This window comes from Halichoeres trimaculatus, unplaced genomic scaffold (genome assembly GCF_033239565.1).
Source record: "Halichoeres trimaculatus isolate MK-OKI-2021-1 unplaced genomic scaffold, fHalTri1.1 fHalTri1_scaffold_13, whole genome shotgun sequence".
NCBI classification, from domain to species: domain Eukaryota; kingdom Metazoa; phylum Chordata; class Actinopteri; order Labriformes; family Labridae; genus Halichoeres; species Halichoeres trimaculatus.
Window position 1 is genome coordinate 2,106,195 of NW_027437191.1, and position 25,555 is coordinate 2,131,749.

Sequence of the window (25,555 nt, forward strand, 5' to 3'; positions counted from 1 at the left end):
CATGATGCTACTCTGCCCTCTTGTATTCCCTCCGTTGCTGGGTTAGCACAGCTAGCTCGTCCATCTTATTGGAGATAGATCTTACGTTCCCAATAACGATGAATGGAAGGACAGGTCGATGTCTTCACTTCTTAGCTCACACCTGAGAACCAGCACGTCATCCAAAACTCCTCTTCCTTACCTTGTGGGAAGACATCAGGCCTTTCACCAGTTAGCATTGACATGCTTCAGGCTGCTAACAGCTTATTTCACATGTAAACAATGCAGCCATGGTTACATTTAGGATCTCTAGACAAACACAGGAGGAAAAAGTAGTAAAAATATCACCGAAGCCACAAAAAGTTTGGTGTCCACGACCAACAAATAAGCCAAAGTAATGATCCTCTGCAAATACATAGATTACAAAAAGAGACAAAAAAAATTACAAGACACAGACAAAGAAAGAGCTGCTGCAAAAGGCAGCCATAGCCAACAGGGCGGCGCCTAGCAACCACATTAGTTGAAAAATTTCCCAAATTTACATTTTGCACTGTTGGATTTAATTTTTTTTACTCATTCCAATTTGAAATTTTTGCATTTTGCAGCTGCACAAAGAACCTTTTTCAGATCCAACAGTGCAAAATGTGAGTTCTTTCAGTTTTTGAACTGGTCTGTAAATTTTGATCAGGTGTGTTTGTGATGACTTAGTGATCACAAACATGAATGAATCTTCAGACCTTCAAACAGAGAGGCTCTTTTTCGTGACAGTCAATACAAATTAAGTAAGATGACTCCTGTAATCTTAAATTTCCATTTCATCCTCAGATACCGCACATACAGAAGACCCAGATATAAAGTAGCGTACAAAATGGTGACAGAAATGGAATGGAAGTGTTGCCATGGTTACTCTGGTGAGGACTGCCAAGATGGACCAAGAGGAACCACAGACACTCTAGTCAATGGAGGCCGGCCCCGCATTACACAGACCGGCTATATCAACGGGGGAGAGAGGGGGAGAGGAGAAGGTAGGGAAGTTTTTTTCTGAACACTGATGGTCAGCTTACGTCGGCGTATTAGGGCCACTAAAGAAATAAAAAAATAAATACATTTTTGAGAAAAGAAAAACTAAAAATTTTTTAGTTTCTAAAGTCACAAATCTACGACTTTAGAAACTCAAAAATTTGTGATTTCATTAAGTGGAAAATTTACGACTTAATAAACTAGTAAATTTGCAAGTTTATAAAGTCACAAATTTGGCCCTGATACACATACAGTTATGTACTTCACTGCAAGATGGACCGAATTGTAAGCCTCATAAGATTGTACTTTGGAGTTGATCTCAGCAATAAGGAGACTGGTTTTAGCCCAGAGTCATTGCATTCCTACGAGCTCTGAAAAGACGTTGTCGTGCCAAGGGGCTGTTCAGAAGAAAGCAGCACACTGGACTTGAGGAGGTGTTTGCTTTTATCCTACAAGAAGTTTAACGCAGCGGGCAGATACGGGAACATAAAATAGAACTTTATTAGTCATTGCAACAAGTACAACGAAATTGCAAACATATTGTCAACATATAGATGGTTCTCTGAGCTTTACAGATGAGGTGTGTGGTTCAACAGGACACGAACGATAGAGCGAGTCGTTGAACTTTCCTCCTCAGGAGCATTTTATTGAAAGGAATGAAAAAAAGTAAGAGAGACAAGAGCAATCGATTACAGTTTACAGTCCACTCTGACTTCTCAGTAGATCACAGACGAACAAATAGGTCGTGCAAAGACACGTGAAAACATCTGACATCTCCCATATCTGTCACAAAACAACCTTCAATTTTACACTTTTTTAACTTAGCTTTTTTCAGCTTATCTGCATCTCTCAAGCATGGCATCCCCTGTGCCTGTGCATCAACTAACACCCGGGACTCGTCATAAACCAGTAAATTTACAACTTTACAAGGTCGTAAATTTGTGACTTTTTTCACTCGCAAATTTACGAGTTTATTAAGTCGTAAATGTTCCACTTAATGAACTTGCAAATTTTTGAGTTTGTAACTTGTACATTTGCAACTTTAGAAACTTTTTGAAAAATTTTGAGTTTTTTTCTCGAAAATGTATTTACTTATTTTATTTCTTTAGTGGCCCAATACACCGTTGTATCAGCTTACCTATATAGCTTCTGACTTTTGAGGGATTTAATACCCTTAAAATGATTCAAAGACAATCACAAAAAACGTCACATGTAGAGAGTGGAGGAAAGCCATGAAAAGTGTGACTGAGTTTCAGTCTGACCCACTAAATTCACTTGGTATATCCAAAGTCAGGTCTGGGGGCCAGTCATGACTAATGTCCATGTTCATACGGCCCCTGGCTGCTTGTATAAAGCTAAATGCTCTGCAGAAACTCAACAACTCTGAATCATTATGAAGGGATAATATGAGAGTTCAAAAAGGGCACAAAGCGAGAATAAAGTAATGAAATGAGGCATAGAAACAGTTTAGAATGCAGAATCAGAAACATTTGGGTATACAAATGTTTTTTACAGATAAAAATAGTCTTAATATGATAAAACAATCCTGATGAAATCCTGATTTTGATCCTGCCATAAAACCATCCTGACATATTTTCCTCGTAGCGACACCTCATGGAGAACATGTTCCTTGGTCAGAAGCAGAGTTTGCTCATGTTTACACAGCACTCAACACTGCGGAAAACAGACCACTGATAACCTGGGATCATAGACACCTGAGGAGTAGATGAGCTTTGATCTCATCAGTCAGTGATGATGGGACAAGGTTTGAGCACACTGAGGGACTGATTTTTACAGAATTAACTAAAAAAATAGTTAACACAGGTCATTCATATATTCACTGTCACTGTTGATAAATATGTCAGTAACAGCTGCTAGTTTTTGGCCATTTTTACAAAAAAATGTGGCTTCCTTTGAAAAAGGTTCGACAATCTTGCTGTTTAGTAATCTCATGTTTGTCTCTCCTGATTGTGATATGAAGGATTAAAAATCTGCTTCCTTGACAGCAAAATTATAACCCTCCGTATCAAACCTCATCTTTTCTTTTCTTTTCTTTTCTTCCCTTTTCCTCAGGTGACTCTGAGAAGATCAGGCAGCTAGAGGAAACAATCCGTGGCCTGACTAAAGACCTCCACACCATGCAGCTCACCATCCATGGCATGAACCAGAGGCTGTACGTAGATACTGTGTTCAATAAAACACAAGTTTCATTTCATGAAACTTAACTCACCTGCAAGACAAAACATGGTTGCATCCTATCAAACTATCCAGTTGCTAGTTTCATGAGTGGAAATGTAGTGCACTGTAAGCATAATAATAATAACTAGAAAAGCAATTTCTGAAGAAATTGCGCTGTGAATGCAGAATGCTGAAGCAGCTTGCGCTGAACTGCTAATGCAACTAAAGCTGAACCTGAATGACTGAAGATATGTCTGAAAATGGTTGAAAAAGTCTTGAAAAGCTTGCGCTCAACTGCTAATGCAGAATGCTGAACATTAATGACTGAAGGTTTGTCTGAAAATGGCTGAATGAAGTCTTAAAATGCTTGCGCTGAACTGCTAAAGCAAAATTCTGAACAAGAATGGCTAAAGTTATGTCTGAAATCATTTGAAATAATTCATGAAAAGCTGGCACTCAACTGCTAATGCAGAATGCTAAATTAACCTGCCATGAACTCTTGGATGAAAGGAAATTAATGGATGAATCAGTTAAATGGATAAATGAATTTAAAGTCGAAATGGCTGCATCTTTTCAAAATTTGAAGCAATGAATTAAATTTTAAAGAACAGTTATGGAAATAATGACCTGACTGAGGGAAAATGCAAGTCTCATCTCTGAAACGCTGTTAAAATGAAATTCTGTGTGTCCTGTGTGTAAGTTTTTAATCATGTAAGCCTTTTAGCTGAGGCTGATCTGAAGCCAGATGTTGCCATGGTGATCATTGTTTACCAACTGCCATCAGAGAGCAGGTGGAGCCACTGAAATCAGGGTGTCAAACTGCCTACAACTGTGACAAAACCAAAGGGCCGATAAGAAAAATGATCACACCGTAGGAATCCTGAGACCCTGAGGAAGCTGTCTGTGTTAATTTCATGTCTAAAGATGCAGAAATAGGCCCATGACAGCGATAGATAGATGAGGGAAATTTGACTGATCTCTGAGAAAACCCCTCAGGAATTAACATTGGAGTACATGGATGCCGGAGCTGACTTTGCCCGACAGTTGGCCATTTTGTGAAAAAGTGCTCCATCCTTTTGCTTTAAAAACCACTTTGTCAGAGGCAGGACAAGACTACTTACATGTTGAGGGCTTATTTGTGTTGATAGCTCAAAAAATGTGGTCAAGAGAGCAGTTTACCCAGAAGTTTCCCAGGTCTTGTTTCCCCCTCTCCCCAGTCTGTCGTTTGAATCTCCCAGTCTAAGCTGAAACATTCCGTTCAATACACACCAATGTTAAATGGCTTGAAGAGCTGAAATGCATCATGACCTTTGAAGGGTCATTGTGAAGAAACTATGAATGCTAGGAAACTATGGAAACCCACTGAATGAAGCCAAAAGATAGCTGAATATTTTGAAGTTTGAATGGAGTTAGTAGCTGAATTTATGACTGAATGAGAAGGGTTTGAAGAAGGCTGAAAAAATGTCCTGAAGGGAGAAAATTTGGAAAATTCTGCATTCATCTCTATGGGACCGAGATCTCGTAAAACGTTGAATATCTTGGAGAGTATTTATGAAAAGTTTCTGAAGAGTCATAGCCCCCTTGTCCCCACTGAAACACACGTTTTGAAGTTTGAAGGGTGAAAATCGGTTGAAGTTTGCAGAAGTTTTAGCGGTCCAAAAAAGCGGGCGGAAGAAGAAGAAGAAGAAGAAGAAGAAGAAGAAGAAGAATTTTTTTTGACACAGAAGAACATATGCTGTGAATGCATTACTGCATTCACAGCAATAATAATAATAATAATAATAATCATAATGATAATGATGATGAAAACTTTAGAAAGACAGATTTAAAAGGACCAAACAATCATTGGTTGATTTATATAAAGGGGCTTGTCAATGAAGTAGAAGACTTGAGTTGTAAACCTGCCCAAATGTTTTACATTATTTATCAGCTGTCGACTTTTAATAAGAAATTAATCCACAACATTGACAAACAGCTTTTCTTCTTGCCCTCTGTAGACCTGGTCTAACTGGGGCCACTGTCCCTGCTGATGCCGCCCAACCACACATGAAAGAAACCATCAACAGCATCCAGACCAAGCTGGACCATCTCTATAACAGAACACAGGTTTATCTTTGTCTTTTTATCAGCAGTCATTCATTCATTCATTCATTTATTTTCCAAACTGCTTATCCTGTTCAGGGTTGCGGGTGGCTGGAGCCTATCCCGGCTGTCATTGGGCGAGAGGCAGGGTGCACTCTGGGCCGGGTTGCCAGTCTATCACAGGGCTTATCAGCAGTCATCCAAACCTGAATTATGAATGCCAGGACAGACTGATGACACTGCCACTGGACCCTCTCTTCTCCAGGTCCATGACCAGACGCTGCTCACCATCAACAATCACCTTGTGAACGGAGGGGACAACAAGCTGGATGAAAGCAGGGTTGGTGGAGCTGGAGGAAACCAGTTGAACACTCTGAAGGAAGAGATCCTGACGGAGCTGGAGAAACGGGTGTCTTTGTCCTGCTCCTCCTGCCAGGTGAGGCTCACTGTGTAGGAATCACACTTGCATGCGGCAAGAAAGCGCATCACTCCTCTTTGTTTCAGGCATTTATGGATTTCATGTTGTGCTTTTTGTTTTTGTACTTTGTGTTCCTATAAAATGTATTTATTTTACTCTGCACACTGTTCTGTAAGTGATTCCCACTGCCTGAAGCATTAGTATTAGCCACCTGCAGGCAGCTATAAAAGAAACTGAATTCTTTCATAAACAGCTGTATCAACAAAGAAAATTTGCTGCACATGAATGGGATGCTCCAGATTTTATCAACCAGACCCTTTCAAAAGATTTTCATTATTTAGCTCCTTTTGTCCTTTTTATTTCAGTTATAAAATTGATATGAAAATGTAGGCAGCTCATGAGGAGAATTCTAATTCATCCTACAAAGGATCCTGAAAATCATTTCTTTGGGAAACTTGTTTTTATCAACACACTGGCACACTTCATACTACGGTGGCCCTGAAGGCTCACGGCGCTGCAACTTAAGAAAGCACACGCAAAAACACAAAACACAAGCAAATTAAGAAAAAAATATCTTCATCAATCTGACAACACGTGTGCAGCGTTTGGTAAACACGCAGCAAAGACCACAACACAACACACTAGAAAAACGTGCTGCAAACACCACAACACAACACATTAGAAAAACGCACTGCAAATACATTACAACACAATTGAAGTGTTTCCAGAGGACACTTAAAGCGATGCACATCTGTCGACACACTTGGGCTCAATCCCAAACCGCCCCCTACACACTGTCCCTACACACCAACCCTCTGTTTGCACGTTGTCGCAGAGGATCTGCCACATTAAGGGCTGTCCCAAACCAGTGGACTGTTCAGCCGTTTAACAGTGAGCCTGCATCGATGCACACTTTCCACGACTTTGACAGGAAGTGAAGGAGGAAACAACATATAAAATTTAAGCCGCAAGCAGCGTTAGACGGGTCCTCGGGTCTTTTGCCGGTCTGTCTTATCGTGCGTCTCAATGAGTCAAACATTTTGGCGTTGGTTTCATCTCTCTAGGACATTCCTACTGGCCGCTATGGCCATTTACGTGTGCCGTGTCATCTCATATGCTGAGTCATGTGACCAGCTGCAGACTCTTAATTAGTGTGTGCCATCATAAGAGAACTGCACAGGGAGGATTCAAAATCACCATTTCACAAAAGTGTAAACAAACAACTTATCATAAAGGGAAGAATGTTGACCTTATTTGTGTAAAAATAGGAAGCTGACTGAAATTGTATGACTTTGACTTTTTTGTGTAGAGGCCCGTATGCAGCAGTTTAGGCAAAGCTTAAAACTGAAACTTTATTTTGAAAGAGTGAATTGGCAGTTTCCTGTTAAGGAAAGTTCAAGGGTGTCAGCGTATAATTTTTTTTGTCTCAATGAGATGAACATTTTGACATTGGTTTGATCTCTGTAGGACATTCCTAGTGGCGGCTAAGGCTGTTTTAGTGTGCATAGATGTGGACAGAGGGCATATTATGGGATGCATGGTATTATATTGAAGAGTTTGAAGTTTGTAATGTGTCTGCCGATTTTGGTGAGTTTGAGCATGTTCAGGGGGTCTAATAAGCAATATAATGGAGGAGAGAGTCATTATTTCCTCTACTGAGTGACCAGCTGCTTGGAACTCCTAATTTGTGTGTGACATCATCACAGACATGCAGCAACCAAGGGGGAGGATTAAATTCCCAAAATGAACAAACTACTCATCATGTAGGCCAGAATGTTGACCAAATCTGTGTAAAAATATGATATTCTTGTAGGAAATTTTGTCAGGAACCCAACCATGTCATTTTCAAAGCTGTCTAGAGGCCCAAATGCGGCACTTGAGGCTGCTTACCATCTGTTAACATAGAGGGAGCTGAGAGCGGTCAGTGACTTTGAACCCTCGCCATTTGAAAACCGGGCCTAAAATAACAACTTCCTTCAGAATTTTTGTAGAGCAGGGTCTAGTCTGTCATTTCCGCAAATTTCAAGCCGATGGGACTTGTGGTTTTGGAGGAGATAATTATGGCAGAAAGGGTTAAAATGCAAAAAAAACCCTTATTTTGAAAGGCAAATTGCCGGCTTCCTGTGCGAGATAGGCGAAAAACACCTCCCCTTTTTTGTGTGTCTTGATGAGACGAACGTTTTGACGTTAGTTTCATCTCTCTACAACATACCTAGCCCTAGCTAGGGCTGTTTTAGTGTGTTTTTCAGAGGTTTTTGGCTCTAGAGAGATTATTATGGGATGTTGCAGGTCATGAATTTTTCAGTGATTGTGAGGTTGCGTGCCAATTTTGGTGAGTTTTTGATCATGTTTAGGGGGTCAAATTAGTGTTCGTTAACGGGGCAGAATAATAAGAAAGAAATGAAAGGAAAACAATAGTGCCAAGGCCCTCAGCTCAGGCCTTGGACCCTAAATATAAGTGCCACGTGTCAAATATGTTCCCCACACCTCTGCCACACTAACAGAAACTCACAAGAAGCGTGGTTTAAAAAGAGTACTCTAAACAAGCAAATCTTACTCTGTGCTAATGTTTGATTTGATCTTGCAGCTCTGGCACCTCAACTGTGAGCACAGCTAGCAGCATTCATTTATTTTTTTGATTGGAAATTTCAAAAGGTAATAGTATTGAAAGACATGTGGGATCACTTAAAATTATTTGTAGTATATTGTAGCTCTTGTCATTGTAATGGCTTCTGATTTTATGAAGGTAAAGTAGAAAAAACAAGACAGCTGGTGCGGCTCCAGACTACAAATGATTTCACACACACAAGAGGCAGGGCAGGAGGTATCTGCCCTATCCTAATGAAATCCATGTGTGTCACTGTTATCTCTGTGTCAATCTAAGCCTCATTTGGAAACATACAGCTCTTATCAACCCCGTGCAGCGATCCTAGCAACTCGCAATCTGCGCCTCAGCGTAACATATGTACACAGGGAGCGTCTTTCTGTTGCCATGGCGACGAGTATTCCGTGTTCCATGAAGTGATGAGGGCTTCCCATTCCTGCTGGTCATATTTATCCCCTCCCCCTTCATCTAGAGTGCCCTCCACAGCCAGGAGTGTGACTTCATTTGGAGTGACTCTTGGTAGTGAAGGGGTAGTGTGTAGGCGGTGGTTTGGGATTGAGCCTTGTTGTTGCCGGAGATTTACAGTAACAGCTGAATGTTTGTCGTCAAATCATCCAATACAGTGCATTTTCGTTGTTGCTGTTTGGTTAATGTTAAAAGTTATGTTGATGTTTTTAAGTATGGCTTGTTTTTTTCTGCACTGAAGGAGATTACATAATGTCCTTTTAAATACCCAATGACAGCTCTTTCAGCCTTCTCCACACCACTGTTGCGTGGTGTAGGAGAGATATAACATGCTGAATGGATTAACAATAAATCTCTTGTGATAAAATTATGTACACATTTATTGGTTCAGTGATGAAAGTTAATATTTTGCTGGAAAAACGATGTTGTATCGATGTATGCTAACTGGCTAACCGCTAGCATATTTCTAATTCGCGTTAGCATCAAGCTAGCACCAAGTGCTGTATAGCGTTTTGGTTGATTAAGAGTTATATTACATGCTGAATGTATGAAATAGGAATCTCTTGTAAGACAGTTTTGTATTAAGCCATTTTGGGACTTTAAGGGAGATCTTTAGCAGCCCCATTTCTACCCTTTACTTCTACAAAAGTACAAACACATTAAGTGAGAGTTATATACACATGATATAACTTACTTCAAAGTATAGTTGACCTGAAATCATGTCTTCTAGCTCAGGCTAGGTAGTGTAAGCAAATTCCCTTCAAAGCTCCAAAGAAATACAAACACATGCCTACGACTTGCTAAATGGTGTTGTACTTGATACCTTTACAGTTCTCTGTATATTATTGTCAGACACTTTAGGCAACTCCAGCAAACACCTTATTTATTTAAACTCTGCTACCATAACACTGTCTACTGTCACTTTCTACACCTTCTTTCAGTAACTGGAAATGCCAAAGCCACCTTGCGGTAGTGTGGAGCAATCTGTGCATATATTGTAATTCAATGTTGTATAAAATAAAAAACACACACTTTTCACCTAACTTCCCAATACAACTGACGAAAAGATAACCCCAACGGAGTTGTGACTGTAAATCCCCAGCAACAACAAGAGTGTCGACAGATGTGCATCACTTCCGCTGTGTGGTTGCTTATTTGCAGCGCATTTTTCTAACGTGCTGTGTTGTGTTGTGTTTGCAGCGCGTTTCCTAATGTGTTGAGTTGTGGTCTTTGCAGCACGTTTTTCTAATGTCTTGTGTTGTGGTCTTTGCAGCACGTTTTCTAAATGCTGCGCATGTGTTGTTAAATTGACGAAGATGTTTTCTTAATGTGTTTTTGCATGTGCTTTCATAAGTTGCAACGCCGTGAGCTTTCAGGGCCACCGTATCATGCAGATACTCTACAAAATAGAAAAAGAAAGGGAATGCTGCAGAGTTCTACAAAAAAGTATCAAAAGAAACTTCAACATTTTTTTGTTTCTATCACGCAGAAGTAGAAGAAAGTGATGAGGTAGACCAAACTGCAGAAAAAAATAAATATTTCTTCAAACAGCCACAAACATAAAGAGCGACAAAAGTGTCCCCTAATTCTAAACTTGCTGTACATCTAGACATCATACTTTTCCAAAGGACTTTCAGTCACTAAATATCAAGCGGAGTGTTAGTTCAGGCAGGCCACGACGTCAAGCTCTGACAGCTTAGCTGTCGTCATTGGTGCAGATCAGCTGATTGCTCGGCCACCTATTGGAAAATTGCATTCAGAGCAGGCTATTTAAACTGCTCTAGCCCAGCCTTCTTCCAGCTTGTAATGTATTCATGTCGTGTTGCTCTGCTCTGTCTGGGTTTTTATTTTTGCTGTTGCGCTTCCTGCTTATACTGATGACGATTAAAGTAAATTAAAAACAGAGCAAAAAAAAAAAAAAAAAAAATCCTTATTATTCACATTTCATTTGGGGTAGTAACCTGGCACATTGCTTTTTCACCATTAGTACAAACTGTCCATCATCAGTGGCTCATTGCCAATGGCTGGGCCTGCATACAGACCCCGGTCTGCTTTGAGCTCCAACATCGCTTAGATCAGATCAAGCCGTCCTGCAAACTGAACTCTTTGACCAGCAGGCTTTGTCTTAATGTAGCAACTGTCAACAAAGTGCCAGCCAAAAAAAGACACAACAAAGTTTTCAATACTTAGCATACTTAGCTGTTTTTTATATATTAACCATAAGAGATGTAAGATAAGGATGGGTACCCTTCACATTTGAAACAATACAGTACCAATGCCGGGTAACTGGCAATCCATATTGGCGCTCAATGGTACCAATGTTCGGTACTTTTGTGAGTGTCTATTTGGCAATGAATATTGATTTGTTTTATAATAAAAAATAAAAGTTTATTTTACTTTAACATATTTTTTCTCATTATATAAACTTGCAATGCTGTGTCCATGTCCAGCAAGGAAAATCGCCATCACTTCCATATCCTCAAAGTCACAAGGATGGGTTTGGTACCTAAACATGGTACGTTTTGATTTTACGTGAATTGGTACTCAGTACTACAGACAGAATTCTGTCAGTACCTATAAAAGTATTTCATTCAGTACCCATCCCTAATGGAAGGCATGCTTTGACATTATTTGGAGGTTACGTAATCTTTTCAACCCCCCCCCCCCCCCCAGACTGGAAAATTAATTTCTATATTAGTTAAATTTCATCAGAGCAATGTGCTTGTACTTGAGGATGCTGTTTTTGTCTCCCTACCACTGCTTTAATGTATTTGATATAATTTCTACTGTACAGGGGCTATTTCTGAACAATGTAGTAAGTAAATGACTTTACATTACTCCATTTTGAAGACAAAGACATTGCCAACATATCTGTCTCTTCTAGGCTGGTGTAGAGGACCTGAGACGCCAGCAGCAGGAGGACAGGGAGCGGATCCAAGCCCTGGAGAAGCTAATAAGCTCCATGGACCAGCACCTGAGACAGAGCCTGGACATTTCTAGCAGTGCGACCGAACGTTTCCAGTCCTGCTGCAGTCCTGTCACCGAGCTGGAGAAAAGGATGTCGAATGTCGAGGTTCGAATCACCAGCACAGCTAACAAATGTGACACCATCAAAGGGCGGCTGGATAAAGAGCTGGCTGGGACAGGTGGAGGGAAGGGAAGAGTGACAGAGGACAAGCTGAACGGCCGACTGAGAGAGCTGGAAAAGAGAGTGAACAGTACGGTGAGGAAGGCAGAGCAGAAGTGTACTAACACAGGGAACAACGTGAAGGACAATGTCCAAAGAGACGTCACACAGCTGCGCAACATGGTCACCAGCCGGCTGGATGACCACAGCTTCAGGAACGGAAAGATAGAGCTGGATGTGGCTGTCCTCGGAGACACAGTCACTGACCACAGCAGGCGTTTGAGTCAGTTAGAAAACAGCACCACCTTCCTGGATAGAAGGCTGACAGCCACCAAAAACATGTGCAATGAAACCTGTAGGCTGAACGGAAAAAACCGCCACACTGATGACACAGTTAAAACCATACAGTGGAGAGTGGTGGCCAATGAGGAGGAGATTCAGAAGTTCAACACGCGCTTGAAGGATCTGTCTGTTTCAGGAGACTCGCTGATAGACAGAGTCATCAACTTAACCAATGATGTAAAAAAAATCAAAGACATAACCGGGGAGAATGGAGAGAAGTTCAAGCAGATCGTCACTGAGGTTGAAACAATGGGTCGTGATTTAGATGACTGCTCAATATGTAGCAGTTTAGTGGAGGACTTAGGCTTGCTCGCCAACTCCACAAGCGTTACCCTAAGTAAGTGCCAGACAGAACTAAACGATATAAGGAGAAAGGTTGACTCAGGAGAGTCTATCTGCTCTCAGGTGTGCTCCAACCTTCAGGAGGAGGTAGGACGACTCAGAGAAGAGGTGGAGGAGTGTTCGGGGGAGTGTAGAATCAACATTAATGATCTAAAAAAACGTCTGGATGGGCACGGCGCCCATACTGGGAGGTTAGGTGGAGACCTGAAGTCCATTCAAGGAGAGCTGGCTGGAGTCATGATCAAATTCAACTTCATCAATGGCACTCTGAAGGACCTGGGCAGGACACTGCAGAGGCATGGGAACAGCATTACAGATCTGACCCACAGCAAGGACGACATCATCTCTGAGGTAAGAGGATGAAGAGCTTCAGACATGTAAACCATGGCTGACAGACCAAAATCAGCTTTATTAAACCATCTTAACAAAAACAGAACTCCTACATATATTTTTTTTTAAAACTTGCTAATCAAACATTACATTTGGTTATCTTGGCAGCTGTCTTTTGACATGATATTATAGTTAAAGAAATATTTGAGCTCTTAAGCTCTTGACAGACATGGTTTAGGTTATGTGCTAGCATATTTGTAGTGTTTAAGAAACCAAATGAAAAGCAATCAGTTATCAAATATTTTAAAGAAACAAATCAGAAATACACACATCAATAAGTGTGTGTGTGTGTGTGTGTGTGTGTGTGTGTGTGTGTGTGTGTGTGTGTGTGTGTGTGTGTGTGTTTAAAACAAGGTGGACGGTTTGCAGAAAGAGCTGACTGATCAAATCAATGACTCCAAGATCAGGCTTGACAGTCTGGAAAAAGACATCCTAGAAATAAGGAGCAACTATCTGACTGAGATTGGGGAGTGCCGGCTGTCCAGTGACAGCCTGGACCAAAGATTGCTGAAGCTTGAAGGTGTGTGCGGGCGCTTGAACTTGATTTCAGACAGCCTGGAGAGGATCAAGGAAGGCCTGAACCAGCGTGTGTCTGGGCTGTGGAACGTTGTTAATGGACTCAACGTCACAGTAATGTCTCAGGGGGATCTAATGGACAATATCCAGAATGTCCAGCTGGGGAAAGTTCACTCCAACATCCACAGGCTGAACTCTTCAGTTGTGGACTTGATCAAGGAGTTCCACAGTTTCATACAGCAGGACTTCACAGGTGAGTTAAAGAGGACTGAGGGCATGGGATTTGTCTTTTAGACAAGATATGTAGAGTGTAGAGTCAGTACTCAGTATGGAGAGGAAAGGTCAGAGTAAAGGAAAAGGGTTACACCAACTTAAAATGGGCCCTAAGGGGCTAACAACAATCCATAAATGATCCATGTTAAAACATACAAAAACACCTTAAACAGGTACAAAAGGGGAATTTATTAAACACTGAACAAACTAAATGACAAAATCCCCAACAAGATGCAGCAAGGCAGCAGTCCCCAGCTCAAACACCTCTCTCCTGCTACAAGCTGCAGTGAGCTTTTCAAGGCTGAGACAAGGTGAGCCTCATTGGCAATCAGTGGCCTCACCTGGAACCAAGCAGGAGAGAAAGGGAACACACACAGTCAGCAGTAACACCCCCACCTTTAAAAACAATGAATAAGTCGTTTTATTAAAATTACAATTAGAAAATATATATTCATTGAATTAAAGTGCTCTGTGCATTTATTTTAAAATCTTGACACAATAACTCAATATGCTGTTATTAATAGACTGTACGTAAAAACTGCCACTACAAAAATTAAAAACCAAAAATACTTACGAGACTGCTGCTGAAAAAGGTGTTAAAAGATTAATTGTACATGGAACACATAATCAAAAAGGGCCAGCTAATGATGCTACAGCTTCAGTAAATAATGCAGCACCAATTGAAAAAGGTAGCTAAAAAGTGGTTGCCACTCCCACAGAGGACAAAAATGGCTACCACCATGAGGTGTACACAAAAAACCCCAAACACAGTGTAACGCTCAGCCTATGTCCTCGCATTACATCGAAAAAAAAGGGGGACTTGTTGGGCGATGATAGTGTAAGATACTCTCCGATTTATTTTTACAAACTCTGAAAATAACCCTATAACCCCTCCCGTTTTTTAAATAACTAAATATCACGACCACCAATCATTATAAACAAAAATACAAAACACTTCTCTCCATGTCGCTCCTTTACTGCCCGCGACACAAGCGTCTCCGTAATAAAAAAATAAAAAGAAACACAAAATAACACTCAAAACCTTGACTTCAAGAAACAGAAAATATCCCTAAATAACCCTCCAACGAAAATCAAACTTTACCCAAAAATTGCCCAATGTAAAAGAGTTTTTTTTCCCTTATTGTTAACCACAGAAAAGTCCTCCTTTGCCTCCTGCCCCGAAGGTTTGGGCTCTTGAAAAAAAGTCACAAAGTAAAGGAAAATAGTCCACAAAAGAAAAGGATCTATCAAAATTGAAACACTGGTATACCAGGGCCCTGTTCTACGAAGCAGGATTGATGAGGCAGTCCGAGCTTTGAGGATAGGTTTCAGATTCCCTGTTCTACGACTCTTCAGGGATCACTCTTCAGCGAGGCGAGTCTCCATGGCAATGTACGCTGAACGGCTAACCTGCTCCGGGGCAGGTTAGGTTCCAGATTGAACTCACGGACTATAAAAACCCCGCCCACTGACCAATGAGCCCTCACGAAAAAATGGCTTGTCCGTTCTTAGAGGATCCCGTGGACATCGGAGCCCGACCCACTCTGTTTTTCGGATGACCACCTTTATGAAAGTTACCTCTTTTCCAGGAAGGGGTTGGTAGTACATGACACTTTCTACAGGTAATTAAAAGGAATGAAGAACTCTCATTGCTGTAATAAGATCTTCAATGCCAACACTTCTGTTCCATGACAATATTTTATTTCCCGTATTAAAATTGTGACAGGAATTCATGTGGGGCTCATGTGGGCTACATATCACACAAAAAATGTAAACACGATAGGGAAGAACAAATGAATAAATTCATCTAAGAAATAAATAAGGTATGTTGCATATTACAGTACAAGAGCATGTTGAACAGTGCTATTTCAGGATGATAATGGCACAAAAGATTTTATTTGCACTACACCACTACACTTACGCATTTAGATTGTCAGCAATTTTCTGCCAGCACTCCTTCCGTGCTTTAGCAGCGGCGACGGTGTTGCTTTTAACGTTAATTACATTTTTCAGCTCGTCATACTTCCTCATGATCACCTCCTGCTCCTCCTGTGTGAAGTATGCGGTCCTTCTCTCTCCGGCCTGCTCTGACGCTCCAGACTGCTCCATGTTAGCGATTGGTCAGATGCAGTGGGCTCCGCTTTATATCTGTGCACGCGCTCATTGCTTAGCTGGATCCTCTTATGAGGTTGATAACCAGCGTCGTAAAACCCTGTAGCGAGACCGCCGGCTACCGTGCTCAATTCAGCGAGGTAGCTCCAAGGCTATCTCGCTAGGCTGAACTTGCTTCGTAGAACAGGGCCCAGGAAAAAACTTTGTGAAAAAAACAACAACAATGACCTCACCCAGGTCCGGGAGGAATATCCAACGGCCACGCGGCTCCTTTGTTCTCTCCACGCTGGGACGTCCACAGACGGGTCCGAAAGGAAACAGCCTCCACAGTAGGCACCGCAGCGTAACGACTTTCTTCTGCCTTGAAATCAACAGCTTTTTGAAACTGATCATTTACTGTTTTGTTTTCTTTAACACCCATTTGTCCACAGTCTCTGCACTTTCCTTCGGCACCTCCCGGTCCTCCACACACACACACACCTCTTCCCCCACGCCACATCCTCCCTTTTATCACCTTTGTTTCTAACATTATTTTTATTGCACCCCTCACATACTTTCCGTACAGGGACTTACGTCATTACCCAAAATGAACCAAGCCTACCTTTTTTTTTTCGTTACTCAGTTCTTTTATTTTTTCTACCATTTCCACTCATTTTTTTTTCAGCACGGTGACCCTGTCACAACAGTTATCAAACTTAACATCTAACGCAGTAACATACGATGACCAGCACAAAAGTGGCGAGCAGTCAAGCGAATGGATCAACGCATGTAGCCACAACTACCAAGTGGCTGCTGTTAACTGAGTCACACACACAAGATCCCACACAAAATGACTGCCCGGACCAAGACACAAAATGATCACCCATGAGTCTTAAAGAAAAAAAATCACTGCTAGATGCAAAATCGCAAAATCAACCTTGTGAGGCAAAGGAAGCCACACCCACCACTAAAGATCCTCAGATCTGTAGGGTGACTTCAAGTACTCACCGAAGTCCTAATGAGAGAAAAACGCTACAATAAGCACAACCAGAAACAGAAAATTTCTTAACCAAAATGGGGTACCACACAACCACACACCAAATGGTTAATTGGAGCCGCAACTACACACCAATGTTGCAACTTGTACCCAAGCAGCAACCAAAGTAACCCAACAAAAGTGGAGTGTAGATAACACCCAAATCAAGACAAACTGTAAGTTAAGGGACACAAATACTTAAAAGTAGACACACACACAAAGTGACCAAACCAGTAGACACCCACAATGCTTTACCAAACTTACCTGAGTCACCCTAATCCTGCCTACAAAGATATCTCACCTACTTAGTCTTCAGTGGCTTGCCGCGCTCGAGGCCTCACTGAACTCAGAGTCGGTGGTACTCCAAGCACAAGTGTGCCCCCTCCCCAGGATTTCCACCAAAAATAAGAAAGGCAAAATAAAAAAGTGGCAAGTTCTTCACTGCCCGGCGACTAACTAAAAAGGGTGCTCAAAAAACAAAGTTTAAATAAAGTAAACAACTAATGAATGTACTACAAACAGAAGACTACAAAACCCAAAAGGTCACTAAATGCAAAACTAAAAGAACAGGCATACCACACCTCATGGACATTCAGATCCCGGACGAGCCCCCAATTGTTACATCCAAACTAAAAAGTGGCCCCATGGGGCTAACAACAATCCATAAATGATCCATGTTAAAACATACAAAAGAATCCAGGCTGTAAATCAGAGAAGCACGAAGGAAAGAGGAGTTGAAGTAAACACAGGGATGAAAGGAACAACAGAGCTACTGTACCTGAGAATGTCGCAAGAGAACCTTTTTTTTTATTTTGATCAAGGTCCGCCTGGTCTCACTGGCCCCCGTGGAGAGAGAGGTGAGCGTGGACTCCAAGGACCTGTTGGACCCCAAGGGAGACAAGGACTTCCAGGCAGAGAGGGCAAGCAGGGAGTGGCCGGACCCCCAGGTAAGGATCACATACTTTCTCTTGGAGTTCAACAGAGTGGGGATGCTGGATGATTAAATCTTATCCTTCATCTTACTTTTCAGGTCTGCGAGGTGAACAGGGTATGTGATTTTTCTTACTTTACAAAGAGCTTAAAGGTATATCCACATCTGGTTCATTTGGGGCAGTTGTTCCGAAAGAGTGAGCGGCCCCCTGAAACCCTGGTTTGTTTGGGCATATGTGAACGAACCACAGGTGTGAATACACCCTAAGTGGAAGTTTAATTCTCTTTCTATTTTTCACTAACTCTCAATCTTTACCTCTCCTCTGTGATCAGGTCCTGCAGGGTCCGATGCCCACGTGCCACGCCTGTCTTTCTCTGCTGCACTGACTCGTCCTATGAGAGGCGCAGGAACCATTGTGTTCAACAGTGTGTTTGTCAATGAAAATAATGTCTACAACCCCATAACAGGTCAGTTTGGATCAGATGCTATCACTGAAATCGAGAGCTTCATGAGACATGAAGTTGTAATGGTACTGGATTGAACTTATAATATCAAGAAAACAAAGTTGTAAATTTATGAAAAAGAAGTTTTAATTGTGGACTGTGGTTAATTCAAACAATGAATTATCCTATATTGTCACCCTATTAAAATTAATGCCTAAGTCATTTCTTCAAGGTTTTGGGAAAACACAAAAAACTTTACCAAATACTGAGCATAAAATATTTATTTATCATTTCAATCAAAAAGACCTTTACAGCTAATGACTTTTGACTTGTACCCAAGCAGCAAATGGCCATTGGTTATTGATGACATAAACAGGAAGCAGTAGCTGGTCAGCATGCGCTGGTTCACAGCACTGAAGTCATAACTTCAGCTGATGGAGGGATAAACAAAAAAAGGACAGCAGTTAAAGGTGCCGTAGGCAGGATTACCCAGGTAAGATGGTGATTTGACCCATGTAAGATGGCGATTTGAAAACCAGCACAGCCCCTCCCGTCCCGTGTTCTCTGACATCACGCCCATACGCAAGTTTAGCCCCACAAGAACGCGATGCAATACATGCCGGTATCAAAACACTCGAGAAGCCCCTGACTGGCACGCCTCGGTCTGCAGACTGCAGTTAGGGGTATTTGGAACACTTTGCACTTTTTTTCTAAAACTGTGGTGCCAAATTTGTAGATAGCTCCTAATCTACGTTATAAATTTAACTTGACAGAAATGTAAATACTTGGGACATACTGTAAAAAAGGTAAAACATTCTAAACATAAATTCTCATCCAACATCAGTCATATTTTATAAGACAAAGCCAAATGCAATGCTTCATTATAGACAAAAAATTATATATATATATATATATAAAGCCATTATGTACATTTTCTATTTACACAAAATGGACAGGTCCATCAGCATCACTATACATCCCCAAGAGGAAATTAGGTTCAGGCTCATTTGGTCTTTACACAGTACAGCATTTGGAAATATCAGATAAAGACAATAGAATATAGAAAGAAGCATTATACTGCATTAAATGTAGCGCAAATGAAATCAAAATAAAGACCATGAAAAGAAATTAACAACATGCAGAGCCTTTCAGCTATATCAGATGTGGCTCTATTACAGGGAGTGCAGAGGAGAAAGCATATTACAACCAGCCAGGACTTCCTTATATGCGTCCACAAGAACGAAGAGCTTTACAACCATTCGTGATGAAGGACGCCCCTCGACCAATCAGGATAGAGCCTCAGGGGCTCTTCTCATTGGTCAAAGATACCTGGAGCGGTCGAGAATCCTTGTCAGCTCATAACAGAGACAGATGGAAATGCTGAGACCTGGTGGTAGTGCAATTATACTACACTCATAAAGGGTTATCAATGGATACTCTGTTGTGGCAGCCTAAAACTGTACACATCCTCCCAGATCTCCCTGTCATAGTTGTTTTATGGTGGTAAAACAGAAATACTTTGGTTTAGGTTGATTTTTCTGACACCTCTCATTTAAACACATGCTTCCTTTACTAAAAGGACTTTTTTTGACCACAGTGATGGCGGCTGGTCAACTTCCGGAGTTTCTTAGGATTGGTCTATAGAGATGAGCTCAAGCTTCCTGTAAGCTTGAGCTCCTCTGTATTTTCTGAGTTACTGTTAGACTTTTCACGTGTAAATGCCTATTGATTTAACATACTATGGTCGACTTGTCAGAGTTTGAAATCCTCAGTTCATGATTAAACAATTTTATTTTAAGTTCTGCTAATGTAAATTACAACTTGATAACGTGTAAACGGACCACAGTTTCCCTATTCCATATGAATGAGCGGCCATGTTGAACGCCAGACGAGTGGTAGGGCTGCACGACTATCGTAATCGCAATCGCAATCGCAATCGCAATGTCAGCACATGCAATTACGTAATCGCAAAAGAGGTTATCGCAATCGCAATGTCAGCACATGCAATTACGTAATCGCAAAATAGGTTATCGCAATCGCAATGTCAGCACATGCAATTACGTAATCGCAAAAGAGGTTATCGCAATCGCAATGTCAGCACATGCAATTCAAGTTTTTCTCCATGATAACCAAGCAAGTCTGTAGACTCATCATTACACAACTTTTTTTATTAAATCGCAAGCACAATCGCAATCACAATATTGTCCACCTAATCGCAAATCGCACCTTTTCCCCAAATCGTGCAGCACTAATGGCCACGTGGTGAGCACGGCTGAAGCTGGAAAGCATTGTGGTAAATGGTAAGTAATTTTATGCTTGATTGTGCATTTTTTCTTTAGCTCAGGAAGCTGTTGATGATAGCATACTTTAACCGAATACTGAAATCTGGAAGTCCTTGCTTTTAAATTTGAGTAGTGCTGGTAGTGCAGTCTTTGTGCCAAGGTTAAGTTAGCTAGTAGATTTTGTCTGTAACTGAGTTAGCTGAAATCCGAGAGTAATAGCTTAGTTTTGGTGGGTGACTAACAAACTGATGCACAAATAGGTTGTGTGTTGGTTAGTTATCTTTAGGGTAGTAGCTATTCCAGGGGTTACCAACCATCCCTCAAAATACCAAATTGTTTGAAAACTAAAATAAGCGGTCGGTATTGAACCTCTTAGGAGAGAGATGCGAGAACTCTACCTGCTTGGGATTTCGTGGTAAGATCTTGTTTTTTACACCTTCAGGTATGTGTGGATAGGTCTGACTCTGTTCTTCACTACACAGATTAAAGTGTTTCCCTCATGCTTTAAAATGATCAAACAACAGTCATTCAAATTAATATAGCCCCACCACTGATTTATTCCATATTGGTTCAGGGGAGACCGGGCCGGTTGTAACACTAGAAGGGTTCTAACACTACAGTTTTCTTCATCAACTAGATCTATGCCCAGATTCACACATTTTGAAAAAAGTTACAACAAAGTACATTTCAATGAGGATAAGGCAGGTGTGCAGAGTTGATTTCCGGGCTCTTCCCAGGTGCTCTCGGGCAATGATGAGCCTCTGGATCTGAGCTGTGCCCTCGTTAATATAGTACATCTTGGCATCTCTCATCAGTTTCTCTACGAGATAACTACAATTGAAACTATTTCCTCCAAACAACTCATCAGCATCAGTGGCCACTTGGTTGGCAATGTCTCCAGCAAAGGCCTTAGGGGTCATGTGATGATTTCATTTTTCCTCCCTGATCACACACAGGGACTGTCAAGGCTGGTAACTGTTGCATGTGGACTTAAATAGTGTTAAATAAGAATGGATGAATGAATAACTTTATTATGAATAGACCTTTATTATATCATATTATTATAAATAAATGTTTCTGTTCCCTGTTTCATGTTGTCATTATTTGGGTAACACATCTGATTTTTTAATCTAATTTATCCATGAATCAGGATGAAAAGAGGAGAGAAAATGCCATTCATTGCCTCAACGTCTATCTTGGAGAAAAGGACGAGGACCTTTTCAAACAGTTCGGCACAAGTAATCAACACTTTTAATTTTAAATTTTATTTAAATTGCTTTTCTCTGTAGCCTTCCTACATAGAGGTATGTCCATTTCAAGCCAGTGCACCAGGCTCCTGTGGGCTTTTTTGAAGTTCATGGTCACCCTGCATTCCTTTATGCACATTACTCTAAAGAGCTTGAGCCATGTATTTTATGCATCCTCAGTCCACACATCCTGGAAAACCTGGAAAATGATTGACCAGTTTGCCAGTCACGGCAAACTTAAAACAATTGGGAAAAAAATCAGAGGTCCTGGAAATGGCTAGGTTATCCTGGAAAAGTATTTTTTATCCCCCTGCCTTGTGGGCAAATTGAGGAAAGAAAGGATAAAATGTTACAAAATTTATTTCATAAATATATATTTTTTTTAAAGAGTGGAAACCCTGATCCTAACACCTTTTAATTTCTTCTGCAAGGATGTGGAGGAGCTCGATGCAGACCTTGCCATGAAGATTGTCATCATCGGTGATGGATGTGCAACCTTTGCAATTGAGGGAAACAAGATCCTGCAGAGGACTGATGTCGCCAGATCCCATGCCTTGCTGATTGGAGTAATGCTGCTGTTAAGAATTTAGTGATATTGTTAATTCTAATAAATGGTTCTTATAATTCTGAATATTTCTGTTTGAAATTTTGTTCATTTTAAGCACCATGCTCTCCGTTTGCCATGTTTTGACATCCCCTTCATGCTTCTTAATACCCCTAATACAACCTTCTTTGTAACAATAGCCTGTTTCCGGGGAGACTAAGTGCCTCAAACATCTAATCTTGTCTGTTTTGTGGGTGGGCTGCTTCTTGGTGGAGCCGGCCAAGAAACCAATGAAGTTGGAGTTTTGAGCAACTTAGCCTCTTGCCCAACACAAGAAAATAACCTTAGGGCTTAACCTAACTATTAATTAACTACTTTAATAACTAATTAATTAGTTACTTAGAAATGTGCTTTACAGAGCCCAAAAAAGCTTCTTCACCTTACTGAAAACGTTATGTTGGATAAACTTAAATACTTGCTTTTAAGTTGACAACTAACAAGCTCATGTTGCTTCAAAATGTGTTTTAATGCAGACTAAAAGGTAATTCAACATACTGAAAATATTTCTTTGATGCAATGTAATTCTGCCAGAAATTGGCCCGACTTAAAAATTCTAGGGAAAATGTTAACATATTGTTTTTGGTGACCCAGTGTTTTCTTCATTCAAGTATATATATATATATATATATATATATATATATATATATATATATATATATATATATAAAGTTTAGGCTGGACCCACCCATAACACCGCCCCTGGTTGAAACTGATTAAACAGTTGGCGAAAGATTATGACGTGTTTGACATGTTAATTGTGAGGTGATATCAAATTCCACGTCCCTCTGTTTGGCAAGAAACATCACATATCTACATTGCTTAACCTGAAGTAAACAATACAATATGTTTATGAATTTAAGTGAGCGTTTTATTTCCAGGCCTGATATCTAAAGTCTTTGTTGTGACCTGCTTCCATCCTTCAGGACATTTCACAGCTCCAGTGAGTGGGATGTACTTTTTCAGTGGCATCCTCACAGGCCACAAGAACTCGAAGATTGAGGCAGTGTTGTCCAAGTCCAACACAGGTGTGGCACGCGTGGACTCTGCTGGATATCAGCCTGAAGGCCTTGAGAAGCCAATGGCCGAGGCAAAGCACATACCCGGAGCTCTCGCTGTCTTCAATATCATTCTAGCCATGGAAGCAGGGGACACAGTCTGCATCGACCTGGTCACTGGAAAACTGGCATACTCCTCCGAACCCTTGACCATCTTTAGCGGGATGCTGCTATACAACTAAGTGGTTGAAGTAGAACCCTTAGTCGAGCTCATTTCATTTGTGTGCCAGACTTTAAACATCAGCGACTGACCCATCAGTGGAAGAGACTGGAATTACTGAACTGAATTTATTCAGCACGGAGAAACAGTTTTTATATATTTCCATGTGTGCTTGTCAGGAAGGGAAAACACCCCTTTCTACCACAATCTTTTTGGTTGTAATCACCTTTAAAAACTTTTTGCCAAAAGCTTTTTTTTTTTGTAGTTTATGATTCTTTAAAGAACAAAAAAGGCAACATCAGGGTTATTATTCCACCGATCATTCTGTGCTTTTTACTTTAATTCCTGACACCAGAGATTGAATTTACTGCATGCAATGACAAAAAGAAATTCAGTTGATATGTTTTTTTTTTAATAAGCCCACATCACATCAAGTGTTCAGGGGTTATTGTACACTTATTTTCTTAGCAGATGAAGTATAATTTTTCTTATTGTTTCACTCTGACCACAAGGAGATTTCCCAGAAATGTTATGCTGGATGCCAATCTCTCGGAAAATCACTGATGTAGGCTGAGGGGGTCACAGTCTGCTATTCTTTAAAAGGAAATGCTCAAATAAAGTCAGCGCCAGTTCAGCCAGGAAACCACAGGATTTTATTTGTCATATGACAGCAAAATAAGAAGACCATTTAGGGGCATTGGCTTTGCCCAGGAACACTCGCCAGGCTGGAATAAAGCCATAGGGAAGAAGAGGGCTATTTCTTTCTCTGTCCTAATTAAGGATATGTACACATCTTGAGGATTAAGACGTAAGGTTATGAACTGCACTGTCAGTTCATCTTACAATGGAACTTTTGTATAAAGCTAAAAATAGTAAGTTATGAAGCTACACTTCCCCTCTTTACTTCATTTTGAAAATCCTACCTCTCAGAAGAATACACATGGCTCTTGCCATCATAAGTGTTGTAAAATGCCTTTGGAAGAAATTTGTTCCTGAGCTTGTAGATATTACAAATAGATTTTAAACAGAACATGCACATTATCTGAAGAGAAAATATGACAAATGGTCTGAATTCTGAAGTATGCATACACTGTTGTGGAAGTTATCAAGTTTAAGCACCAGAAAATGAGTTTTTTTGTTTGTTTGTTTTTTTGCTATGCATACATGTATAACTCTGTATCCTCAGTGTAAGGTCTAACATTATATTTCTGATATTTTTTCCATTGTGTTAAAGAAATGTAAATATTTTTTCATTATTTTTTTTTCTTTTAAAGGTTTTATGAGTTACCACTTCACCTTACCAGGTACTGTAAATGTTTTGTATGTTTTGTCACAAGTATGCCTCAAATACACAAACCAAGTTTTACACTGGTGTCGGCTTACTGTTATGTGCATTGAGTTCTTTTATCAAAAGAGAATTTGATAATTTAAAGCTTCTGTTTAGCCTGCCTTTAGGCTCAAACTGGCAACAATTGGAGATTTTGCAATACAAACAGCAGGGCTGGCTTTTTTCTGACTCCTGGAGAATGTCCCTAGTCTTTCTCTACGTGGACTCATTTTAACTGACTGAGACAGGGGGCAGTTCTTTTGCTGCATGGCAGTGGCACCCTGTGTTCATTATCAGTATTACAGTGACTGAGCCGTTGCTGCTGAACAACACTGATGCTGTGTCCCAAATCAAATGCTTCCTTAAGTACAATTACATGAAGTGCACTGTGTACACTGTGTACCGAGTACACTCTGTACTTACTGGAATAGTGCATGAAATCATACAGGGTAGTGTTGTCTCAAATCAAACACTGTAGCTTCACAATTACTGGAAACTACAATCACATTTTACAGCCATTCACAGGTCTTCTTCTGCTTATTATTGATTACTTTCATCAACTATCATTTGAAACGTTCCCACCCCTTATTCTACGTAGCCAATATGGCGATCATTGCGTATTAGGAGTGTCCACAGTTTCAC

The 25,555-nt window shown here is 40.7% G+C and overlaps 1 protein-coding gene across 2 annotated transcripts in view; it reads left to right on the top strand.

The window, feature by feature from the left end:
• The window catches only part of emilin1a (elastin microfibril interfacer 1a), a 60,518-nt gene extending 35,745 nt beyond the window's left edge, over window positions 1-24,773 (top strand). The window contains exons 3-14 of one of the 2 annotated variants that reach the window (XR_012599484.1): window positions 805-1,004; window positions 3,073-3,172; window positions 5,175-5,283; window positions 5,525-5,695; window positions 11,632-12,909; window positions 13,303-13,717; window positions 17,686-17,811; window positions 17,895-17,912; window positions 18,128-18,262; window positions 20,485-20,538; window positions 21,671-21,758; window positions 22,199-22,395. Coding sequence is in view for 1 of the 2 variants with exons in the window: in XM_074686020.1 (XP_074542121.1) it covers window positions 805-1,004; window positions 3,073-3,172; window positions 5,175-5,283; window positions 5,525-5,695; window positions 11,632-12,909; window positions 13,303-13,717; window positions 17,686-17,811; window positions 17,895-17,912; window positions 18,128-18,262; window positions 23,295-23,608 (2,866 nt within the window). In the remaining variant the exon portion in view is untranslated. Of the gene's footprint in view, window positions 1-804; window positions 1,005-3,072; window positions 3,173-5,174; window positions 5,284-5,524; window positions 5,696-11,631; window positions 12,910-13,302; window positions 13,718-17,685; window positions 17,812-17,894; window positions 17,913-18,127; window positions 18,263-20,484; window positions 20,539-21,670; window positions 21,759-22,198; window positions 22,396-23,294 lie in introns of those variants that run through there. The other variant, XM_074686020.1, reaches the window with a different exon arrangement.
• Window positions 24,774-25,555: the final 782 nt, after the last annotated feature.